The sequence below is a fragment of the Schistocerca cancellata genome, chromosome 8 (assembly GCF_023864275.1).
Source record: "Schistocerca cancellata isolate TAMUIC-IGC-003103 chromosome 8, iqSchCanc2.1, whole genome shotgun sequence".
Taxonomy (NCBI): Eukaryota; Metazoa; Arthropoda; class Insecta; order Orthoptera; family Acrididae; genus Schistocerca; species Schistocerca cancellata.
The window spans coordinates 548,803,285-548,820,537 of record NC_064633.1 but is presented as its reverse complement, the minus strand read 5'-3'; the positions used below and the strand labels follow the sequence as shown (position 1 = coordinate 548,820,537).

The following is a 17,253-nucleotide window of genomic DNA, read 5'->3' as shown; positions in this document are numbered from 1 at the left end:
CTTCTATAGATCATTCTCTACTGGTTAGCCTAGGTGCAAGGCCTGTCCCAACCACACACCACTGCCTATTGCAGTCCAGACACAGGCCTACCCAATGAAAGGCAGGACCACGTATGAATGCAGCCATGTTATATATCAGATACACTGTGATAACCACACAGTGTTCTATTTGTGCATGACAAGTAATCAACTGCCTACATACACAAGTGGCCACCACCAAGCTGTGGGGAACCATAAACTTGACCATGCAGTTGCTGAACACACTGCACACCACAATACGAAGACTTCACTATGTGAGCCATATGGATATTCCCTTCCAGCACAAGTTTTTCTGAACTAGGCGGGTTAGAATTGTCTCCCCAGCATATTCTGCACTCTCACAATCCCCCTTCCCTATATACTCTAACTCTTTATCTCTTTCTCCCCTCTCCATCTCTATCCCTCCCTTTTTCACTCCTCTTCCTTTCTCTCTTCCTTACTTGCCTCCCCCTTCACATCCAGCATCCTGTCCTTCCCTTCCCACCTCTTTTGTCTTGCTGTGCGGCTGCCAAGTCATCAGCTGAAATACATACCTCACTCTATCCCACTAGCCCCGTCTTGCCTAATGTTTCTTTTCATACCCTTTCCTCACTTCCACTAAGCCAGGTAACCACTTTTATTAATCAATAATCAGTCCTACTGAGGGAGTGTGCTTTTGGGTGCCTGTGTGGTTGTGCATGAATGTGTATGTTTTTTCAAGAGAAACAGAAAAAGAACTTGAAAGCTAGTGTGAATACTGTTTTCTGTTACATGTTCCAATACTCTGCACATTAGTCAGCTATAGATGAGTGATTGTCTTTCCCTTATTTTATGCATTATTCAATCCAGGAATTACCATTATTGCTAAACTCATTTTTTGCCTATTTGTAGGTTTATATTTGTACGTTTTGTATGTTTATAAAATATATATATATATATATATATATATATATATATATATATATATATATATATGAAAAATATATGATCATACAGGTATGACATGCAGTTGTTTGTTGTGCAGGCTGGAAACAGCAGTGGGCTGCCCTACATGTTCAGGTGTTGCTTTTTGTTCGTCAGAGTGCCGTGATAAGGCTCTCACTACTTATCATCAACATGAATGCCGTTACTTGGGACTCATGTTAGGATCAGGCATGAGTATCCTTTGCATGCTTGCTCTGAGAATAATAACACAAGAACCTGAAGGATTGCACTTTTTTTGCAGACTGAAGCCTCACTTGACTACAGATGGGAAAGGTAAAACAATGCTAGATTTTTGTTTCTAATTTAATGTGCTATGACAATGACCTCCAATAAAAAATCCCAACATGTAACAATACTGTTATTTGTTAAAAACTTTCATTCTGAATAGTAGTTTGAACTGAAATAAATGTTCTTAAGAGATTATAAAACTATGTACAGGATAAGTATCACTTACCAAAACAAGGACTCTCACATTTGGTCAGCTGCAGAGGGGGCAGTGCCTGATGGAAAAAGCAGTAAAATAAACAGCTGCCATGACTCCAGAGACCTGTGAAGCTTGACCATGCATGTTGTTGTTGTGGTCTTCAATCTGAAGACTGGTTTGTTACAGCTCTCCACACCAGACAATCCTATACAAGCCTCTTCATCTATGAATAACATGTATACATACTCTTTCTTAGTACAGCATGCAAATTATTTCTACACTCCTTAGAAATATCATATTATTTCAGTGTTTCACCATATACATCATATCCTTCAAATATTACTACCTATTTTAAACTGTCCTTCAGACATAGTAAAGACAAGAAAATTGATTCTGTTCACTTTCCAGCCCTTTCCTTTCTCTCTACTGTCCATACCATTCCTTCCCCATCAAAATTTTGTAATGCCTTCTCCCATCACTGTTCCTCCCCCCTCCCCTCTTTATCCTGTGCTGCTGTCTGCTTTGAACTTCGATTGTTACTGGCTTTTCAACATGCACTCTAAAAGTCCTTTTGCCTCTAAAAATATTTTGCTCTTGGGCTATATGCAGAAACTTCTGATTCTGCAGACAAATGATTTATGTTATATGTCTGCAGATCTACATTTGCTGTTGCAAGGCACATGGCTGTTTTCTTTCAGAATAAATATCATAAAAGTTTGAAAAACTTTTGCAACTAATTCAGAATTCAGAAACCAAAAATATTTTAAAAGAAGACTCTTTGAAGGGCAAGAATGAGAATATTTTATTAGCTGCAAAAATTTGGATCATAACATTAAAAAGAACATTCAAGGGTACAGAATGCTTCAAAGCAGAGAATTAGTGGCATGCTTGTGTCACTGTTATTATTCATAGATTTCTCAGTGCCTTAGCACCTTAGAGCTGAAAAGGTATGGAAATGACCAAAAATTCACTCCATGACTGATCTAAGAATGACTTCCTGATACTGCAGTTGGTGCTAAGTTGTTTATGACTATCAGTCGTACTAGCATCCTTGAAAAAATATAGCCCTTGGGTAAACCAGTAACAAATTTCTCCATTTGTTGCAGAGTTGTCCCATCTGTACTTGGAACTAGGCTTTCATAATTCTATGCTACTAGTTCTGATTTTTGATTAGCTTTGGTTAGAATTTTTATCTTGAGCTTCAAATCCAAAAGGAGTTTTCTAAATGATCATATTTGGATTGTGATTCATTTAAAGTAATAAACAAGTTGATGGTTGCAATGATGAAGCTGGAAAATAGTTTTTGGGAACAGAATATGTTCTGACACAAAAACCATTGTCTACATAACTAATCATAAATATATCTAAAAAGAAAGATGATGAGACTTACCAAACAAAAGCACTGGCAGGTCGATAGACACATAAACAAACACAAACATACAAACAAAATTCTAGCTTTCGCAACCAACGGTTGCCTCGCCAGGAAAGAGGGAAGGAGAGGGAAAGACGAAAGGATTTGGGTTTTAAGGGAGAGGGTAAGGAGTCATTCCAATCCCGGGAGCGGAAAGACTTACCTTAGGGGGAAAAAAGGACAGTTATACACTCGCACACACACACATATCCATCCACACATATACAGGCACAAGCAGACATTTGTAAAGGCAAAGAGTTTGGGCAGGGATGTCAGTCGAGGCGGAAGTACAGAGGCAAAGATGTTGAAAGACAGGTGAGGTATGAGCGGCGGCAAATTGAAATTAGAAATTAGCGGAGATTGAGGCCTGGCAGATAGCGAGAAGAGAGGATATGCTGAAGGGCAAGTTCCCATCTCCGGAGTTCTGACAGGTTGGTGTTAGTGGGAAGTATCCAGATAACCCGGACGATGTAACACTGTGCCAAGATGTGCTGGCCGTGCACCAAGGCATGTTTAGCCACAGGGTGATCCTCATTACCAACAAACACTGTCTGCCTTTGTCCATTCATGCGAATGGACAGTTTGTTGCTGGTCATTCCCACATAGAAGGCTTCACAGTGTAGGCAGGTCAGTTGGTAAATCACGTGGGTGCTTTCACACGTGGCTCTGCCTTTTATCATGTACACCTTCCGGGTTACAGGACTGGAGTAGGTGGTGGTGGGAGGGTGCATGGAACAGGTTTTACACCGGGGGCGGTTACAAGGGTAGGAGCCAGAGGGTAGGGAAGGTGGTTTGGGGATTTCGTAGGGATGAACTAAGAGGTAACGAAGGTTAGGTGGACGGTGGAAAGACACTCTAGGTGGAGTGGGGAGGATTTCATGAAGGATGGATCTCATTTCAGGTCAGGATTTGAGGAAGTTGTATCCCTGCTGGAGAGCCACATTCAGAATCTTATCCAGTCCCGGAAAGTATCCTGTCACAAGTGGGGCACTTTTGGGGTTCTTCTGTGGGAGGTTCCGGGTTTGAGGAGATGAGGAAGTGGCTCTGGTTATTTGCTTCTGTACCAGGTCGGGAGGGTAGTTACGGGATGCGAAAGCTGTTTCAAGGTTGTTGGTGTAATGGTTCAAGGATTCCGGACTGGAGCAGATTCATTTGCCACGAAGACCTAGGCTGTAGGGAAGGGACCGTGTGATGTGGAATGGGTGGCAGCTGTCATAATGGAGGTACTGTTGCTTGTTGGTGGGTTTGATGTGGACGGACGTGTGAAGCTGGCCATTGGACAGGTGGAGGTCAATGTCAAGGAAAGTGGCATGGGATTTGAGTAGGACCAGGTGAATCTGATGGAACCAAAGGAGCTGAGGTTGGAGAGGAAATTCTGGAGTTCTTCTTCACTGTGAGTCCATATCATGAAAATGTCATCAATAAATCTGTACCAAACTTTGGGTTGGCAGGCCTGGGTAACCAAGAAGGCTTCCTCTAAGCGACCCATGAATAGGTTGGCGTACGAGGGGGCCATCCTGGTACCCATGGCTGTTCCCTTTAATTGTTGGTATGTCTGGCCTTCGAAAGTGAAGAAGTTGTGGGTCAGGATGAAGCTGGCTAAGGTAATGAGGAAAGAGGTTTTAGGTAGGGTGGCAGGTGATCGGCTTGAAAGGAAGTGCTCCATCGAAGCGAGGCCCTGGACATGCGGAATATTTGTGTATAAGGAAGTAGCATCAATGGTTACAAGGATGGTTTCCGGGGGTAACAGACTGGGTAGGGATTCCAGCCGTTCGAGAAAGTGGTTGGTGTCTTTGATGAAGGATGGGAGACTGCATGTAATGGGTTGAAGGTGTTGATCTACGTAGGCAGAGATGCGTTCTGTGGGGGCTTGGTAACCAGCTACAATGAGACGGCCTGGATGATTGGGTTTGTGAATTTTAGGAAGAAGGTAGAAGGTAGGGGTGCGGGGTGTTGGTGGGGTCAGGAGGTTGATGGAGTCAGGTGAAAGGTTTTGTAGGGGGCCTAAGGTTCTGAGGATTCCTTGAAGCTCTGCCTGGACATCAGGAATGGGATTAACATGGCAAACTTTGTAAGTAGTGTTGTCTGAAAGCTGACGCAGTCCCTCAGCCACATACTCCCGACGATCAAGTACCACAGTCGTGGAACCCTTGTCCGCCGGAAGAATGACGATGGATTGGTCAGCCTTCAGATCATGAATAGCCTGGGCTTCAGCTGTGATGATGTTGGGAGTAGGATTAAGGTTTTTCAAGAAGGATTGAGAGGCAAGGCTGGAAGTGAGAATTTCCTGGAAGGTTTGGAGAGGGTGATTTTGAGGAAGAGGAGGTGGGTCCCGCTGTGACGGAGGACGGAACTGTTCCAGGCAGGGTTCAATTTGGATAGTGTCTTGGGGAGCTGGATCATTAGGAGTAGGATTAGGATCATTTTTCTTCGTGGCAAAGTGATATTTCCAGGAGAGAGTACGGGTGTAGGACAGTAAATCTTTGATGAGGGCTGTTTGGTTAAATCTGGGAGTGGGGCTGAAGGTGAGGCCTTTGGATAGTACAGAGGTTTCGGATTGGGAGAGAGGTTTGGAAGAAAGGTTAACTACTGAATTGGGGTGTTGTGGTTCCAGATTGTGTTGATTGGAATTTTGAGGTTTTGGAGGGAGTGGAGCTGGAAGTGGGAGATTGAGTAGATGGGAGAGACTGGGTTTGTGTGCAATGAGAGGAGGTTGAGGTTTGCTGGAAAGGTTGTGAAGGGTGAGTGAGTTGCCTTTCCAGAGGTGGGAAACCAGGAGATTGGATAGTTTTTTAAGGTGGAGGGTGGCATGCTGTTCTAATTTGCGGTTGGCCTGTAGGAGGATGCTCTGAACAGCTGGTGTGGATGTGGGAGAGGAAAGATTGAGGACTTTTATTAAGGATAGGAGTTGACAGGTGTGTTGATTGGCTGAGTGGATGTGTAGGTGAAGGATTAGGTGGGTGAGGGCAATGGATTGTTCAGTTTGGAACTGGTATAGGGACTGACGGAAAGAAGGGTTGCAGCCAGAGATGGGAACTTTAAGTGTGAGGCCTTTGGGGGTGATGCCAAATGTCAGACAAGCCTGAGAAAATAAAATATGGGAGTGTAATCTGGCTAGGGCGAAGGCATGTTTGCGGAGAGAATGTAAATAAAACTTAATGGGGTCGTTGTGGAGGTGTTGTGAGGGTGACATGGTACTAGAAGGTGGAAAGTGTAACATGAGGCTGAAATGAAGATGAAAATAAATATAAAAATATATGGGGAGACATAAAGGTGAACTAGAAAGCAAATGGAGATCTGGTGTGAAAAAAGGCGAAAAAGTGTTGGTTAGAGCTGGGCTATGTTGATCCTGTGGTGAACTTGTGTAGGTAGATAACGATGTGCATAAAGGTTAGGTGGTTGTGTTGCCGCCAAAACACGTTAAAGGGTGGAGAAATTCGGAAAAATTTCGAAAAAACTACGTGGGGATGTATTAAAAGGAGTGGTTTGGTGGTGGCAGATTATGGAAATGAGGATAACAATTGTCTGATGAAGAAATAATGACGTTAAAACCTGTGGGAAGCGGCTAAAAATGATCGGTGATGTGAGAAAAACGGAAATGCTTTCCTTGACGTTGACCTCCACCTGTCCAATGGCCAGCTTCACACGTCCGTCCACATCAAACCCACCAACAAGCAACAGTACCTCCATTATGACAGCTGCCACCAATTCCACATCAAACTGTCCCTTCCCTACAGCCTAGGTCTTCGTGGCAAATGAATCTGCTCCATTACGGTATATTAATAATTTTTACTTATGGACCGTCTGACAGCAACTGAATAAAACACAATTTTAGTGCCATACACGTTTCGCCTTTATTTTCTGCAAGGCATCATCAGTGGCCTGGAATATGTACATATGTTAGCTATTTTATTTACATTTTTGTCATTGTGCCTATAGGTTATAAACAGTTCTGGTGGTTGGTATTTCCTATTAAGTAGTAATGTTTTGGACGGTACTTACAGGTTGCGTGGACAATTTCCTACATATTACGCTCCTGTTGCATTTTTGGTGTTGTTCTTCTTCTTATGAACGCCAATTTGCAGTTTTTTTCGCCAACCCACAACACTATGCACAGAACGCTTGTTTTAAAGCAATGTTTTGGTTTCTGTTGACGACTGTCAAATGTTTTTTCCAAAGATCGAATTTTATTGCCAAACGTATGAGTGTAACTATTGAAGTATCTGTGGTCTGTTCGTGTATGCATTTGTGTGTGCGTTTGCGTGTGTGTGTGTGTGTGTGTGTGTGTGTGTGTGTGTGTTTTGGTGTGATATATATTTTTTTGTGCTGTGTGTGTGTGTGTGTGTGTGTGTGTGTGTGTGTGTATGTGTGTGTCCAGATGATGTGGAGAAGAGTTCTCTTTCTTTTTTTTGTTTTTTATTTTTTTTAAATTTTTTTTTCATTTTTTATTATTTTTTGTTTTATGTTATCATTTCCTTTACTATGTGTAGTAGGGAGCCTGGGAGCCTGTGCTGATTTGTGTTTGTTCATTTATCACATGTTTGTTTTCTGCTATGGCTTTCTGGATGTGGAAGTTTTCTTGCATTTGTATAAGATGTTTGTCATGGTTGCTTATTCTCATTATTTTCATTTCTTGTTCCATGTTTGTAGGATGATGGTTGTAGTGTTTTAAATGCTCTGCAAATGTGGAATGCTTTGTTTCATACTTCCAACATCTGATATGTTCTTTGTCTCTTGTTTGAAAATTCCTGCATGTCATGCCTATGTATACTGCATCACAACTTTGACATTCAAGTTTATATATTCCTGATTGTTGGAATTTGTCTCTCTTGGTAGCTGGCTGGCTTAGGTGTGATTGAAGGGTTTGCCCAGGCTTATATGCTATTTTGAAGCCCTGTCTCTTTAGGATGTTGGCAACTCTGTGTGTTAGTTAATGTGTGTAGGTCATGGTGTACCATCTGGTTCTTTTCTGTGTGGTGTTGTCATTGTGTGTGTTTGTTGAGTGTGTTTGTAAGTTTTCAGCTTGTGAGTTCTTTTGTATTGTGGAACTGTTGTGTTTGTTTTTTATTTGTGTTTTTATTTTTTGATTGAGCTTGTGTACCACATGTGTGTCATACCCGTTTTTCCTAGCTATTTGTATGATTGTACTCATTTCTTGTTCATAGTTTCTCTTGCTGAGTGGGATTCTGTTTAGTCTATGTAACATGTGTCTTAGTGCTGCAAGTTTCTGGCTGTGGGGGTGGTTGGATGTGGAATGTATTATTGTGTCTGTGGCTGTTGGTTTTCTAAAGATGTTAAATGTATGTTTACCATTTTCTTTTTTAATTGTAATGTCAAGAAAATTTAATTGATTTTCTTTTTCTTTTTCAAGTGTGAATTTTATGTTCTGATGAGCTTTGTTTATTTCTGAATGGAGTTCATCTATTTTTTCACTTGGCTCATCTACCAGACAAATAATGTCATCCACATATCTGTACCAATATATGATTTTGAAACTCATTTGTGGTTATCTTATCAAATATCTGATTTTCTAGGTGACTGATGAAAATGTTTGCTAGTGTTCCTGATATTGGGGATCCCATGGGCAGTCCATCAGTTTGTAGATAATATTCTTTCTCAAACTGAAAATAGTTTTGTTCAGTTGTCAGTCTGAGCATATCTGTTATTTCTTTTATTGCGTCTGTGGTGAGGTTGCTGTGGGATGAGAGATTTTGTTCTATGATTTCTATTGTTTCTGTGATAGGGATGGAGGTATACATATTTTCTATATTGAATGAAATCAGTGATGCTGTGTATGGTACCTGTATGTTCTGTATGTTTTCTATTAGGTTTCCTGTGTTTATCACTGTTCTGTTGTTTTCTACTTTATAGTGTTTTGTAACTAACTTTTGGAGGTGTTTGGCTATGCGGTATGTTGGGGCTTTCTTGAAGTTGATAACAGCTCTCATTGGCATTCCGTCTTTATGTACTTTCGGTTGACTGCGGAGTGTTGGTGCTTGTGGGTTTTTCTGTGTTAAGTAGTATTTCTGTTTGTCTGTGTGTTCAATGTTTTTCAGTGTTCGTTTCACATTTGCCTGGAATCGTGTAGTTGGATCTGACTTCAGTTTTTGTATGGCGTTGGTGTTTATTTATTCCTTGGTTTTTGTGATGTATGGCTCTTTATCCATGAGTACTGTTACATTTCCCTTGTCTGCTCTTGTTATTAATACGTTATTGTCTGTTAACTTTTGTTTTAACCTTTTCATAGTAGCTGCTTCTGTTTGGTTGTTCTTATTGTGTGTCTGCTGTGTTTGTTTTATTATGCCTTTTATTTCTTCTTTTACTAGTTCTCTCGTCAGTCCTATGTTTATTTCACAATTATTTTGTTGTTCTTCACGTGTAAGGATGTGTTCGGTTTCTACTATGAGATTTTCTATGTATTGATTGTTCACTTTGCTATTGGTGCAGTGTTTCAAACCTTTTTCCAAGAGCATTTTTTCATTTTCGTGTAGTTCTGTCTCTGTTAGGTTAACTAAGCGTGGGTGGAATGTGTGTCGGTGTTCATGTGGTTTCATCACTGATTTCATTCAATATAGAAAATATGTATACCTCCATCCCTATCACAGAAACAATAGAAATCATAGAACAAAATCTCTCATCCCACAGCAACCTCACCACAGACGCAATAAAAGAAATAACAGATATGCTCAGACTGACAACTGAACAAAACTATTTTCAGTTTGAGAAAGAATATTATCTACAAACTGATGGACTGCCCATGGGATCCCCAATATCAGGAACACTAGCAAACATTTTCATCAGTCACCTAGAAAATCAGATATTTGATAAGATAACCACAAATGAGTTTCAAAATCATATATTGGTACAGATATGTGGATGACATTATTTGTCTGGTAGATGAGCCAAGTGAAAAAATAGATGAACTCCATTCAGAAATAAACAAAGCTCATCAGAACATAAAATTCACACTTGAAAAAGAAAAAGAAAATCAATTAAATTTTCTTGACATTACAATTAAAAAAGAAAATGGTAAACATACATTTAACATCTTTAGAAAACCAACAGCCACAGACACAATAATACATTCCACATCCAACCACCCCCACAGCCAGAAACTTGCAGCACTAAGACACATGTTACATAGACTAAACAGAATCCCACTCAGCAAGAGAAACTATGAACAAGAAATGAGTACAATCATACAAATAGCTAGGAAAAACGGGTATGACACACATGTGGTACACAAGCTCAATCAAAAAATAAAAACACAAATAAAAAACAAACACAACAGTTCCACAATACAAAAGAACTCACAAGCTGAAAACTTACAAACACACTCAACAAACACACACAATGACAACACCACACAGAAAAGAACCAGATGGTACACCATGACCTACACACATTAACTAACACACAGAGTTGCCAACATCCTAAAGAGACAGGGCTTCAAAATAGCATATAAGCCTGGGCAAACCCTTCAATCACACCTAAGCCAGCCAGCTACCAAGAGAGACAAATTCCAACAATCAGGAATATATAAACTTGAATGTCAAAGTTGTGATGCAGTATACATAGGCATGACATGCAGGAATTTTCAAACAAGAGACAAAGAACATATCAGATGTTGGAAGTATGAAACAAAGCATTCCACATTTGCAGAGCATTTAAAACACTACAACCATCATCCTACAAACATGGAACAAGAAATGAAAATAATGAGAATAAGCAACCATGACAAACATCTTATACAAATGCAAGAAAACTTCCACATCCAGAAAGCCATAGCAGAAAACAAACATGTGATAAATGAACAAACACAAATCAGCACAGGCTCCCAGGCTCCCTACTACACATAGTAAAGGAAATGATAACATAAAACAAAAAATAATAAAAAATGAAAAAAAAATTAAAAAAAAATAAAAAACAAAAAAAAGAAAGAGAACTCTTCTCCACATCATCTGGACACACACATACACACACACACACACACACACACACACACACACACACACACACACACACACACAGCACAAAAAAATATATATCGCACCAAAACACACACACACACACACACACACACACACACACACACACACACACACACACACACACACGCAAACGCACACACAAATGCATACACAAACAGACCACAGATACTTCAATAGTTACACTCATAAGTTTGGCAATAAAATTCGATCTTTGGAAAAAACATTTGACAGTCGTCAACAGAAACCAAAACATTGCTTTAAAACAAGCGTTCTGTGCATAGTGTTGTGGGATGGCGAAAAAAACCGCAAATTGGCGTTCATAAGAAGAAGAACAACACCAAAAATGCAACAGGAGCGTAATATGTAGGAAATTGTCCACGCAACCTGTAAGTACCGTCCAAAACATTACTACTTAATAGGAAATACCAACCACCAGAACTGTTTATAACCTATAGGCACAATGACAAAAATGTAAATAAAATAGCTAACATATGTACATATACCAGGCTACTGATGATGCTTGCAGAAAATAAAGGCGAAACGCGTATGGCACTAAAATTGTGTTTTATTCAGTTGCTGTCAGACGGTCCATAAGTAAAAATTATTAATATACCGTAATATTGCGCGTAACTGAGGAGGACAGGACTATAAAATTTGAATCTGCTCCAGTCCGGAATCCTTGAACCATTACACCAACAACCTGAAAACAGCTTTCGCATCCCGTAACTACCCTCCCGACCTGGTACAGAAGCAAATAAGCAGAGCCACTTCCTCATCTCCTCAAACCCGGAACCTCCCACAGAAGAACCCCAAAAGTGCCCCACTTGTGACAGGATACTTTCCGGGACTGGATAATATTCTGAATGTGGCTCTCCAGCAGGGATACGACTTACTCAAATCCTGACCTGAAATGAGATCCATCCTTCATGAAATCCTCCCCACTCCACCTAGAGTGTCTTTCCACCGTCCACCTAACCTTCGTTACCTGTTAGTTCATCCCTACGAAATCCCCAAACCACCTTCCCTACCCTCTGGCTCCTACCCTTGTAACCGCCCCCGGTGTAAAACCTGTCCCATGCACCCTCCCACCACCACCTACTCCAGTCCTGTAACCCGGAAGGTGTTCACGATCAAAGGCAGAGCCATGTGTGAAAGCACCCACGTGATTTACCAACTGACCTGCCTACGCTGTGGAGCCTTCTATGTGGGAATGACCAGCAACAAACTGTCCATTCGCATGAATGGACAAAGGCAGACAGTGTTTGTTGGTAATGAGGATCACCCTGTGGCTAAACATGCCTTGGTGCACGGCCAGCACATCTTGGCACAGTGTTACATCGTCCAGGTTATCTGTATACTTCCCACTAACACCAACCTGTCAGAACTCCGGAGATGGGAACTTGCCCTTCAGCATATCCTCTCTTCTCGCTATCCGCCAGGCCTCAATCTCCGCTAATTTCTAATTTCAATTTGCCGCCGCTCATACCTCACCTGTCTTTCAACAACATCTTTGCCTCTGTACTTCCGCCTTGACTGACATCCCTGCCCAAACTCTTTGCCTTTACAAATGTCTGCTTGTGCCTGTATATGTGTGGATGGATATGTGTGTGTGTGCGAGTGTATAACTGTCCTTTTTTCCCCCTAAGGTAAGTCTTTCCGCTCCCGGGATTGGAATGACTCCTTACCCTCTCCCTTAAAACCCAAATCCTTTCGTCTTTCCCTCTCCTTCCCTCTTTCCTGGCGAGGCAACCGTTGGTTGCGAAAGCTAGAATTTTGTTTGTATGTTTGTGTTTGTTTATGTGTCTATCGACCTGCCAGTGCTTTTGTTTGGTAAGTCTCATCATCTTTCTTTTTAGATATATTTTTCCCACATGGAATGTTTCCCTCTATTATATTCATAACTAATCATAAAACTATACTTGTAAACTCACAACAGAAGCAAGGCAGGTTTGAGAATATTTTTTCCATAGAATCATTGGGGATGCCCTCTCCCCTTCCTTTTTCCTTATACACATTCACCATGTCAGGTTTCACTAATAATTGTGATACAAGTTGTATACAGGTATTGCACTTGGGACCCCCTCTCAGATTGGTGCTCCAAGTGGCAGCTTTTGTAGCTTGGGCCTTAAACTGACTCTGACGACAAGCCACACTTTTGTAACATACTTTTCTTTTCCAATGTACAGGTTCTAGGTATTTTTGTTATTTAGTAACTACGAGGGATATCCAGAAACAACAGATGTTCTGAAATAAAAAATTAACAATATGAAAAAAAACAAATTTTGTGATATATTTTTTAAAGGCAAATGCTTAAGCTATTTTTCAATAAAATTGTCATTCTAATTAAGGCACGTATCATACTGTGGCACAAGTTTTTCAGTACTGTCTCTGAAGGAACCTGCCACCTGTGATTGCAGTCTCTGGTTTATAGCGGCAAGTAGTTTGGCGCCAGCATCAAAGCACTGCGTAGTGAGCCACGTATTCATTGCTGGTAAGAAGTGGTAGTTGTTCATCACCAAATCGATGCCGTACAGTGGATGGTCAAATACATTTCTTCTAAAACCCCATAGGAGTTATTGGGTATGATTGGCCACGTGTGGACGTCCATTGTCGTGAAAAACCAAAACTTTTGTGCTAAGTTTTCCCTAACATTTGTTTTGTATCACCCACCTTAACTTTGTCAGTGTTTGACAATACCTCCCTGAGTTAGTTGTTATGCTATGTTCAAGGAAATCAATGAGAATCACTCCCTTAGAGTCCCAAAACACAGTAGTTATGATCTTCCTTGTTGACAGCATTTGCAAACACTTCCTCAGTTTCTTAGGAGAATTTGTGTGTTCCCATTCCATTTTTAAAATCAGTGCACCATTGTTTCACTCAGCTTTCACTCATTATTCTTCTTTTGTAAGCATTTGAAAGACTGCAATAAATTTCAATTGGTTTGCAGTTCTTTTCCATCAAAAACTTAATCACAGAATGCACCTCACAAGTGGTGGGATTTTCTGTTGCAGTGTATATTTTAACACATCACAGAAAGTAAATTACCAGAGACACAGACCACATGCTACCACCACGGGATACATACTGAGAGTAGGAATGTTATGGCACCAAAATGGCAGCTGTGGCCCCACCCACAGCTGCAATAGCCCAAAACAACTGTTACTTCCTGGATGACCCTCAAAATAACTATGCACTAAACATTTGAGGTAGAGAAATGTAAAGTAATTTTAATAATATCATTAAATATATTCCAGGTTCTAATAAAAAGTGTGAACTAGATTCTCACGCTAAAGAGTACTTGCGTGTTTGGAATCTTGAAACACACAAGGAGGAGAGAACTCCACATGACTTCTTTCAGCGTACCTTGATGGCTGTTTTCCTTCTTCGAATTCTGCAAGACAGTGGAAAATTCTTCCCAGCAAAAGAGAAAAATGCAGGAAAGAATGAAGGTAAGATTTTCAAACAACAGAAAATCTAAGCTGCAATGTAAAAATATTATGAAAAGGATAGTTGCTTCTCACCATATAGCAGAGATTCTGATTTGCAGATAGGCACAACAAGAAGACTGTCGCATAATAAGCTTTCCGTGAACGAGGCCTTCGTCAAAAATAGACAACACACACACACACACACACACACACACACACACACAACACACACATGCAAACACTACAAAGGCCTTGTCTGCAACTCAACATTTCTACTCTATAATGAGTAGCAACTATCCTTTTCATAACATTGCAAGGTAAGATTTTCATTAGACTTGCTTCATGGTTATTTCTCCATATCATAAAACTAAAGAATGGTTTGATATTTAAAGAAAAAAGGATTTCATGGTAATTATGCCTGTTAGATGTTTTTCAGTGTATGGATGAACCTGAGTTTACTAAAAAAAATCCAGTTTTGTGTTATATCAACAATGTGTAATACTGTCTTGGTTACAATAGTGGCACGAAATCAATGACAATTTCCAAAGGTAAGTATAATTGGGGAAAGAAGGAAGCAGAGCAAGAAAAAGATGAGAAATCATGACAAAATTTACCCCAAAACTTGAATGAATACTTCCTGCTTCAAGTATAAGTAATCTCTGCTTAAAAAATGCATATAGGAAAATAATTATGAAAAGCAAAGCATTAAATGCATTATCTCCAGGTCATGTTTGTACATTCAGTGTGAGTAGTGTGTAGTCTCTTGGTGAAGTTAACAACATCATCAACTTCATCAAAGGAAAATTCAACTGAGAAAACTAATAAATTGTTGTTGTTGTTATGGTCTTCAGTCCTGAGACTGGTTTGATGCAGCTCTCCATGCTACTCTATCCTGTGCAAGCTTCTTCATCTCCCAGTACCTACCGCAACCTACATCCTTCTGAATCTGCTTAGTGTACTCATCTCTTGGTCTCCCCCTACGATTTATACCCTCCAAGCTGCCCTCCAATACTAAATTGGTGATCCCTTGATGCCTCAGAACATGTCCTACCAACCGATCCCTTCTTCTGGTCAAGTTGTGCCACAAACTTCTCTTCTCCCCAATCCTATTCAATACTTCCTCATTAGTTATGTGATCTACCCATCTAATCTTCAGCATTCTTCTGTAGCACCACATTTCGAAAGCTTCTATTCTCTTCTTGTCCAAATTATTTACCGTCCATGTTTCACTTCCATACATGGCTACACTCCATACAAATACTTTCAGAAATGACTTCCTGACACTTAAATCTATACTCGATGTTAACAAATTTCTCTTCTTCAAAAACGCTTTCCTTGCCATTGCCAGTCTACATTTTATATCCTCTCTACTTCGACCATCATCAGTTATTTTGCTCCCCAAATAGCAAAACTCCTTTACTACTTTAAGTGTCTCATTTCCTAATCTCATACCCTCAACATCACCCGACTTAATTCGACTACATTCCATTATCCTCGTTTTGCTTTTGTTGATGTTCATCTTATATCCTCCCTTCAAGACACCATCCATTCCATTCAACTGCTCTTCCAAGTCCTTTGCTGTCTCTGACAGAATTACAATGTCATCGGCAAACCTCAACGTTTTTATTTCTTCTCCATTTTAATACCTACTCCGAATTTTTCTTTTGTTTCCTTTACTGCTTGCTCAATATACAGATTGAATAAATTACAACACATAATTTCTGGACAATTCTTACATTCAGGAGGCAAAATGTGTATTACCGCTGTTAGACACAAGTAAAAGTAAAAGTGGTTCACTTCCTAGCTTTTGGAACTAGTAAGTTCGTCCTCAGAAGGTAGGGAGGGATACGTTGGGGAAGGTTGGGAAGGTGAAAGTATTGAAGAGCAGGAAAAAAGCGAAGTTTGTTGTGAGAGTTTTTAAAGGTCAGTAACCAGAATAACAAGTATAATGTGAATTATCTAAGAGTGTATATAAAAACAATGGACACTCCAGGTTGGAATATCAAAATGTAAGGAAATAAATAAAATAGAAAGAAACATTCCACACGGGAAAAATATATTAAAAACAAATATTCCATGACTTACCAAACGGGAAAGCGCTGGTAGATAGGCACAATAAAAAACACACAAAATTTCGAGCTTTCGCAACCCCCGGTTGCTTCGTCAGGAAAGAGGGAAGGAGAGGGAAAGGTGAAAGGGTGTGGGTTTTAAGGGAGAGGGTAAGGAGTCATTCCAATCCCGGGAAAAGACTTACCTTAGAGGGAAAAAAGGACAGGTATACACTCGCACACACACACACACACACACACACACACACACATATCCATCCACACATATACAGACACAAGCAGACATATTTAAAGGCCTTTTATTGTGCCTATCTACCAGCACTTTCCCGTTTGGTAAGTCATGGAATCTTTGTTTTTAATATAAAATGTAAGGAAAGATGGATTGCTACTTACCATAATGACAACATGGAAGCAGCAGTCTGGAGGGGATAGGGAAGGGAAAGAGACAGCACTGTCTAAGTGGGGGAGAGAGGACTGCTGTCTGGCAGATTGTGGAGGGACTAGACTGCCAAGAGGCACAGTGCCAGGAGGTTGTGGATCATGGAGTTGGGACAAACAGGGCAAAAAAGGAGAGGAGTGGGGAAAGATGGGTGGGAGTGTTGGCAGAGGACAGCATACGAAGTGGTTGGGAGATGAGAATGGGAAGGGTGTGATAAGACAGACAAGGTAGAAAATGTTGGGTGGAGGATTATGTCCCTGTGGAAGACCCACGTGCAAGTCCTGCCCAATCCATCAACCCAGCACTTCCTACTCCAGTGTTGTCACAGGTTTATCCTACCCCATCAGAGGCTGGGCCACCTGTCAAAGTACCCACATCATATACTAGCTCTGCTGCAATCATTGCACACCTTTTTATATTGGTTTAACTACCACCCAGCTGTCCACCAGGATGAATGGCCGCCGCTAAACTGTGGTCAAGAGCGAAGTA

The 17,253-nt window shown here is 40.5% G+C and overlaps 1 protein-coding gene across 2 annotated transcripts in view; it reads left to right on the top strand.

The window, feature by feature from the left end:
• LOC126095248 (SET and MYND domain-containing protein 4-like) overlaps positions 1–17,253 on the top strand; it is a 169,318-nt gene that overhangs the window by 108,545 nt on the left and 43,520 nt on the right. For both annotated transcript variants that reach the window (XM_049910001.1, XM_049910002.1), the window contains exons 7-8: positions 1,043–1,275; positions 14,083–14,277. In XM_049910001.1, coding sequence (XP_049765958.1) covers positions 1,043–1,275; positions 14,083–14,277 — 428 coding nt within the window. The remainder of the gene's footprint in view (positions 1–1,042; positions 1,276–14,082; positions 14,278–17,253) is intronic.